General features: G+C 50.5%; 1 protein-coding gene across 1 annotated transcript in view; it reads right to left on the reverse strand.

Moving 5' to 3' along the window:
* LOC306743591 (uncharacterized protein) overlaps positions 1-7,500 on the reverse strand; it is a 19,889-nt gene that overhangs the window by 5,534 nt on the left and 6,855 nt on the right. The window contains exons 2-13 of the mRNA XM_079226119.1: positions 6,710-6,794; positions 6,551-6,624; positions 6,199-6,457; positions 6,042-6,125; positions 5,628-5,687; positions 5,095-5,260; positions 1,627-1,733; positions 1,418-1,534; positions 1,255-1,341; positions 938-1,080; positions 759-858; positions 404-599 (exon numbers count right to left, since the gene is read on the reverse strand). Coding sequence (XP_079082245.1) covers positions 404-599; positions 759-858; positions 938-1,080; positions 1,255-1,341; positions 1,418-1,534; positions 1,627-1,733; positions 5,095-5,260; positions 5,628-5,687; positions 6,042-6,125; positions 6,199-6,457; positions 6,551-6,624; positions 6,710-6,794 — 1,478 coding nt within the window. The remainder of the gene's footprint in view (positions 1-403; positions 600-758; positions 859-937; positions 1,081-1,254; positions 1,342-1,417; positions 1,535-1,626; positions 1,734-5,094; positions 5,261-5,627; positions 5,688-6,041; positions 6,126-6,198; positions 6,458-6,550; positions 6,625-6,709; positions 6,795-7,500) is intronic.

Here is a 7,500-nt window from a genome sequence, read left to right on the forward strand (position 1 = left end):
TTGTGAGAACATAACTTTACTCATGTGAATGAACTGTTTTGGTAATTTGGAAATTGTTTTACCAAAAGGTCTTAGGTTCACAAAAGCAGTGAATATATGAATAAAATGATAGACACAATAAATGTCTAATTCCAAATTCCAAAAAAGCTAGCCATCGTTTTAAAAGTATCGTATTTAAAGTATCGTTCTTGTACCGGTATGGTTTTAAAAGTATCGTATTTAAAGTATTGTTTTAAAAGTATCGTTTTAGTACCGATATCGTTTTATTACCGGTACCAGTGCTAAAACGATACTTTTAAACGATACCGGACCGGTATCATTTTAAAAGTATCGTTTTAGCAGCGGTATCGTTTTAGCACCGTATCGGATGAGAACCCAAACGACCCCGTCCCCAGTGGCTCACCGCAGCAGGCTGATCTTGAGCTGCAGCCCGCTGAGGACCTGATTGAGGCCATGCGTGTGCGCCAGCAGACTGTTGGTGTGTGAGATCGTGGAGGAGTTGACCTCCGAGTAGTTCTGCTTCACGCACGACAGCCCGAACATGTGACCGGAGATCAGCCAATCAGGTTCTGACAGGAAGCGCTGAGCCCGCCTCCAACCTGAACACACACAGACAGACACACACACACACACACACACACACACACAGTGATGTTACTTCACAAAACAAAAGCAGTCTGATATAAATATGACGTACATAAAGATCTTGAAGCGTTGGTGACACGCGATGTGTTCAGGGAGCGTGGGAGAGCTCGTACCTGCCGTGTGTCTGCAGTAGTAGCAGCTGTAGTTGTGAGGCACGTTGTCTTCATACAGACCCATACAGGTGCCGTGCTGCCAGCACAGACACGACTCACACTGCAAAGGACAGGCAGGAGGTGAGGGTGTGTGTGTTTGTGTGTGTGAGAGAGGATGTGTGTGTGTCTGTGTGTCTCACCTGGATCATGAAGTCGTTCTCCTCGTCCACCTCACACACACACCTCACCACCTCACACTCCTCTGTCTCCATGGAGGCGGGCCAAGGGGGCGTGTCCTCCCCGCTCTCCGCCGTGAGCGTCGACCAATCACTGCCGTCGTCGGCTGAGAGGAGGAGGAGCCGAGTTAGAGAGACGAAGAAGACATTTAAAACCTTAACCACACACACACACGAACACACACACAGACACACGAACACACGCACAGAGACACACACACAGAGACAGACACATGCACACGCACACACACACACACACACACACACACACACACACACACCTGGTGTGTTGGTGTGCTCGTGTGCGGCCGGCAGCTTCAGGGTGACCGGTGCTCGGTCAGCGTTCTCGTCGTCGCTGCTGCCGAGCGCTGAGGAGAAAGAACATGGAGAAATGAGCTCTTCCTGCTGGTTGTGTTGCTGTCATCCTGTGAAACACTCTCTCACCAGACTGGCTCTTCTTCTTCTTCTTCTTCTTTTTCTTCTTCTTCAGTTTTACCCTCAGGAAGTTCTTCCTCTCCTTCCTGTCCTGCTCTCCCGTTCTCTCTCCGTCCTTCTTCCCGTCTGCGGAGAGAAGAGAACTGACCTCGTCTCCTCGTCTGATTGAACACACATTTTGACCTTGCTTGACCTTCGGTCAGACGTGACCCTCTTACCCTTGTCCGGGACGCCGTGCCGCCGGTCGTCATGGTGACAGGCGTACTGGTCCTCGCTCCTGCCGTCCGATAGGAAGTCACTGCCTTTAGAGGACGACCTCTTCCTCCTGCAGCGACAGCAGGAAGTTAAGCACTGTGTGTGTGTGTGTCTGTCTGTGCGTGTGTGTGTCTGTGCGTGTGTCTGTCTGTGCGTGTGTCTGTCTGTCTGTCTCTCTGTGTGTCTGTCTGTCTCTCTAAGTGCGTGTGTCTGTCTCTCTGTGTGCGTGTGTCTGTCTGTGCGTGTGTCTGTCTGTCTCTGTCTGTGCGTGTGTCTGTCTGTCTCTGCGTGTGTCTGTCTGTCTCTGTGTCTGTGCGTGTGTCTGTCTCTGAGTCTGTCTCTGTGTCTGTGCGTGTGTCTGTCTCTGTGTCTGTGCGTGTGTCTGTCTCTGTGTCTGTGCGTGTGTCTGTCTCTGTCTGTGCGTGTGTCTGTCTCTGTGTTTGTGCGTGTGTCTGTCTCTGTGTTTGTGCGTGTGTCTGTCTCTGTGTTTGTGCGTGTGTCTGTCTCTGTGTTTGTGCGTGTGTCTGTCTCTGTGCGTGTGTCTGTGTGTGTGCGTGTGCGTGTGTCTGTCTCTGTGTGTGTGCGTGTGTCTGTCTCTGTGTTTGTGCGTGTGTCTGTCTCTGTGCGTGTGTCTGTCTCTGTGTGTGTGCGTGTGTCTGTCTCTGTGTTTGTGCGTGTGTCTGTCTCTGTGTTTGTGCGTGTGTCTGTCTGTCTCTGTGTTTGTGCGTGTGTCTGTCTGTCTCTGTGTTTGTGCGTGTGTCTGTCTCTGTGTTTGTGCGTGTGTCTGTCTCTGTGTCTGTGCGTGTGTCTCTCTGTCTTTGTGCGTGTGTCTGTCTCTGTCTTTGTGCGTGTGTCTGTCTCTGTCTTTGTGCGTGTGTCTGTCTCTGTCTTTGTGCGTGCGTGTGTCTGTCTCTGTGTGTGTGCGTGTGTCTGTCTCTGTGTGTGTGCGTGTGTCTGTCTCTGTGTGTGTGCGTGTGTCTGTCTCTGTGTGTGTGCGTGTGTCTGTCTCTGTGTGTGTGCGTGTGTCTGTCTCTGTGTGTGTGCGTGTGTCTGTCTCTGTGTGTGTGCGTGTGTCTGTCTCTGTGTGTGTGCGTGTGTCTGTCTCTGTGTGTGTGCGTGTGTCTCTCTGTGTGTGTGCGTGTGTCTCTCTGTGTGTGTGCGTGTGTCTCTCTGTGTGTGTGCGTGTGTCTCTCTGTGTGTGTGCGTGTGTCTGTCTCTGTGTTTGTGCGTGTGTCTGTCTCTGTGTTTGTGCGTGTGTCTGTCTCTGTGTGTGTGCGTGTGTCTGTCTCTGTGTGTGTGTCTGTCTCTGTGCGTGTGTCTGTCTCTGTGCGTGTGTCTGTCTCTGTGCGTGTGTCTGTCTCTGTGCGTGTGTCTGTCTCTGTGCGTGTGTCTGTCTGTGTGTTTGTGCGTGCGTCTGTCTCTGTGTGTATGCGTGCGTCTGTCTCTGTGTTTGTGCGTGTGTCTGTCTCTGTGTTTGTGCGTGTGTCTGTCTCTGTGTTTGTGCGTGTGTCTGTCTCTGTGTTTGTGCGTGTGTCTGTGTTTGTGCGTGTGTCTGTGTTTGTGCGTGTGTCTGTCTCTGTGCGTGTGCGTGTCTCTGTGCGTGTGCGTGTGTCTGTCTCTGTGCGTGTGCGTGTGTCTGTCTCTGTGCGTGTGTCTGTCTCTGTGCGTGTGCGTGTGTCTGTCTCTGTGCGTGTCCGTGTGTCTGTCTCTGTGCGTGTGCGTGTGTCTGTCTCTGTGCGTGTGTCTGTCTCTGTGCGTGTGCGTGTGTCTGTCTCTGTGCGTGTGCGTGTGTCTGTCTCTGTGCGTGTGTCTGTCTCTGTGCGTGTGTCTGTCTCTGTGCATGTGTCTGTCTCTGTGCGTGTGCATGTGTCTGTCTCTGTGCGTGTGCATGTGTCTGTCTCTGTGCGTGTGTCTGTCTCTGTGCGTGTGTCTGTCTCTGTGCGTGTGTCTGTCTCTGTGCGTGTGTCTGTCTCTGTGCGTGTGCATGTCTCTGTGCGTGTGCATGTGTCTGTCTCTGTGCGTGTGCATGTGTCTGTCTCTGTGCGTGTGCATGTGTCTGTCTCTGTGCGTGTGCATGTGTCTGTCTCTGTGCGTGTGCATGTGTCTGTCTCTGTGCGTGTGTCTGTCTCTGTGCGTGTGCCTGTCTCTGTGCGTGTGCCTGTCTCTGTGCGTGTGCCTGTCTCTGTGCGTGTGCCTGTCTCTGTGCGTGTGTCTGTCTCTGTGCGTGTGCCTGTCTCTGTGTGTGTTTGTGCGTGTGTCTGTCTCTGTGCGTGTGTCTGTCTCTGTGTGTGTGCGTGTGTCTGTCTCTGTGTGTGTGCGTGTGTCTCTCTGTGTGTGTGCGTGTGTCTGTCTCTGTGTTTGTGCGTGTGTCTCTCTGTGTGTGTGCGTGTGTCTGTCTCTGTGTTTGTGCGTGTGTCTGTCTCTGTGTTTGTGCGTGTGTCTGTCTCTGTGTGTGTGCGTGTGTCTGTCTCTGTGTGTGTGCGTGTGTCTGTCTCTGTGTGTGTGCGTGTGTCTGTCTCTGTGTGTGTGCGTGTGTCTGTCTCTGTGCGTGTGCGTGTGTCTGTCTCTGTGCGTGTGCGTGTGTCTGTCTCTGTGCGTGTGCGTGTGTCTGTCTCTGTGCGTGTGCGTGTGTCTGTCTCTGTGCGTGTGTCTGTCTCTGTGCGTGTGTCTGTCTCTGTGCGTGTGTCTGTCTCTGTGCGTGTGTCTGTCTCTGTGCGTGTGTCTGTCTCTGTGTGTGTGCGTGTGTCTGTCTCTGTGCGTGTGCGTGTGTCTGTCTCTGTGCGTGTGCGTGTGTCTGTCTCTGTGTTTGTGCGTGTGTCTGTCTCTGTGCGTGTGTCTGTCTCTGTGCGTGTGCGTGTGTCTGTCTCTGTGCGTGTGTCTGTCTCTGTGCGTGTGCGTGTGTCTGTCTCTGTGCGTGTGCGTGTGTCTGTCTCTGTGCGTGTGCGTGTGTCTGTCTCTGTGCGTGTGCGTGTGTCTGTCTCTGTGCGTGTGCGTGTGTCTGTCTCTGTGCGTGTGCGTGTGTCTGTCTCTGTGCGTGTGCGTGTGTCTATCTCTGTGCGTGTGTCTGTCTCTGTGCGTGTGCGTGTGTCTGTCTCTGTGCGTGTGTCTGTCTCTGTGCGTGTGCGTGTGTCTGTCTCTGTGCGTGTGCGTGTGTCTGTCTCTGTGCGTGTGCGTGTGTCTGTCTCTGTGCGTGTGCGTGTGTCTGTCTCTGTGCGTGTGTCTGTCTCTGTGCGTGTGTCTGTCTCTGTGCGTGTGTCTGTCTCTGTGCGTGTGTCTGTCTCTGTGCGTGTGCCTGTCTCTGTGTGTGTTTGTGCGTGTGTCTGTCTGTGTGTGTGAGGTGGACGACTTCATGACCCAGGTGAGAGAGACATACATACACACACACCAATCACTCTCACATCTCTCACACACACACGCACACACACACACACCTGGGTGGCTCCTCCTCCGGGTGGGCGTGGTAGTACTTGATGTGGTCGTGCAGCAGACCGGCCTTCCTGAAGGACTTGCTGCAGCCGGAGGAGGGACACTTGAAGGGGTTGTGGTCCAGCTCAATGGAGAGGATGGGGGGAGGCTGGTTCTTTATCACCCGGTACACTGGAGAGGACACAACCATGAGGGAGGTTGTGGTTGAATAGAAGACTGTGCTTCATGTGTTAAAGCTGCATTCTCTCTAATGACCACCAGGGGGTGACTCCTCTGGTTGTATAGAAGTATATGCTTCATGTGTTGAAGCTGCATTCTCTCTCCTGACCACCATGGGGTGACTCCTCTGGTTGTATAGAAGTCTATGCTTCATGTGTTAAAGCTGCATTCTCTCTAATGACCACCAGGTGACTCCTCTGGTTGTATAGAAGTCTATGCTTCATGTGTTAAAGCTGCATTCTCTCTCCTGACCACCAGGTGACTCCTCTGGTTGTATAGAAGTATCTGGTCAGTAGTATGTAATAGTAGGGTGACTCACGAGGCTCCCGGCTGAACTTGTGTGTGGTGGGGAGGTGAGCTTGTCGCTCCAGCAGGACGTCTGAGAGAAGAATAAACTTTATTAATATCGGTTCAATACATGAAACAGGTTTTTGTTTATTTATTTCCCTCAGAAAATGCAAACAAACTTTATGTCATCATCAGATCAGTTAATGTATAATATTATTATTTAAATGTTTCTTTGAGAGCTAAATGCTGTTAGATTCATTCATTAATAATACAATATATATTAATAAATATATATATTAATAAATAATCATAAATAAAGAAATACATAATACGAAGAAAAGAAGAAAATATATATATATACATAAATAATACAAATTAATAAATGAATATCAATACATGAATAAATAAAAACGAATAATAAATAATAAATGTTTATATGGTGTACCTCGGTCCATGTGGGCGCGGCTTGGAGGGTCTGGGTGGCTGCAGTCCGCTGTGATTGGCTGATTCTGAGCTCCACTGCTTCGACCTGGAAGAGGAACATGCTCAGCTCCCCCACAATGCATCACTTCAACACTTATAAACGCCATCATGTAACTTACTGTCGGTTCTCTTCTTCGCTGGTGGAGGAGAGGATGAAGGCTCTGCCTTCCTCTTCCTCTCCTCATCTCCTTCCTCGTCTCCTTCCTCCTCCCCGGACGTCCCCTTGTCCTCGGTTTCCTCCTCCTCCCTCTCCTCTTCCTCCTTGCTCTCCTTCCCCTCTTCCTCCTCTCTCTCTCCACCCTCCTCCTCCTCCTCCTCTTCGCTCTCTCCTTCCTCCCATCCCTCGCTTCCCACCGAAATCTTCTCAGATCTGGACTTCTGGGTTAGCACAAACAAACAAACAACAACAGGTGAGACCAGAGGAGCAGGTGATTGGTGGGTCAGATGAGGACCAATCAGAACGCTTCTTACTTCCTGGAAGGGTTTCACCTTTGTGGGCTTCACCGTCAGAACCACGCCGTCATAGAACCTCACGGTGTAAGAGTCTGAGAGACAGACACACACACACAGTGATTACATCCTAGAGGATCAATACTTGGCTGATTGGTTTCTGATCATCAGACGTCTCACCGTCTTTGTTGACTCTGAGGATTTTAGCCGGATAGAAACGACAGTCTGTCCAACAGGCCAGAACCTTCTCTCCTGAGACAAACATCTGAGACAAGAGACAAAGAGACAAGAGTCAAGAGTCAAGATATTAAGTTAAGACCAGGAGACGAGAGACAGGAGACAGAGAGACAAGAGACAAGGGACAAAGAGACAAAGAGACAAAGAGACAGAGAGACAAGGATACAAGAGACAAAGAGTCAAGGAGAGAAGGAGACAAGAGACAGAGACAAGATACAAAGAGACAAGAGACAGAGAGACAAGAGACAGAGAGACAAAGAGACAAAGAGACAAAGAGACAAGAGACAGAGAGACAAGAGACAGAGAGACAAAGAGACAAAGAGACAAAGAGACAAGAGACAGAGAGACAGACAGACAAGAGAGACAGAGAGACCAGAGACAAAGAGACAAGAGACAGAGAGACAAGAGACAAAGACAAGAGACAAGGAGACAACAGACAAGGAGACAAGAGACAGAGAGACAAGAGACGAAGAGACAAAAGACAAAGAGACAGAGAGACAAAGAGACAGAGAGACAAAGAGACAAGAGACAGAGAGACCAGAGACAAAGAGACAAGGAGACAACAGACAAGAGACAGAGAGACAACAGACGAAGAGACAAAAGACAAAGAGACAGAGAGACAAAGAGACAGAGAGACCAGAGAGACCAGAGACAAGAGACAAAGAGACCAGAGACAGAGAGCCCAGAGACCAAAGACAAAGAGACAAAGAGTCAAGGAGTCAAGGAGTGAAGGA

Source organism: Taurulus bubalis (genome assembly GCF_910589615.1).
Source record: "Taurulus bubalis genome assembly, chromosome: 11".
NCBI lineage: Eukaryota > Metazoa > Chordata > Actinopteri > Perciformes > Cottidae > Taurulus > Taurulus bubalis.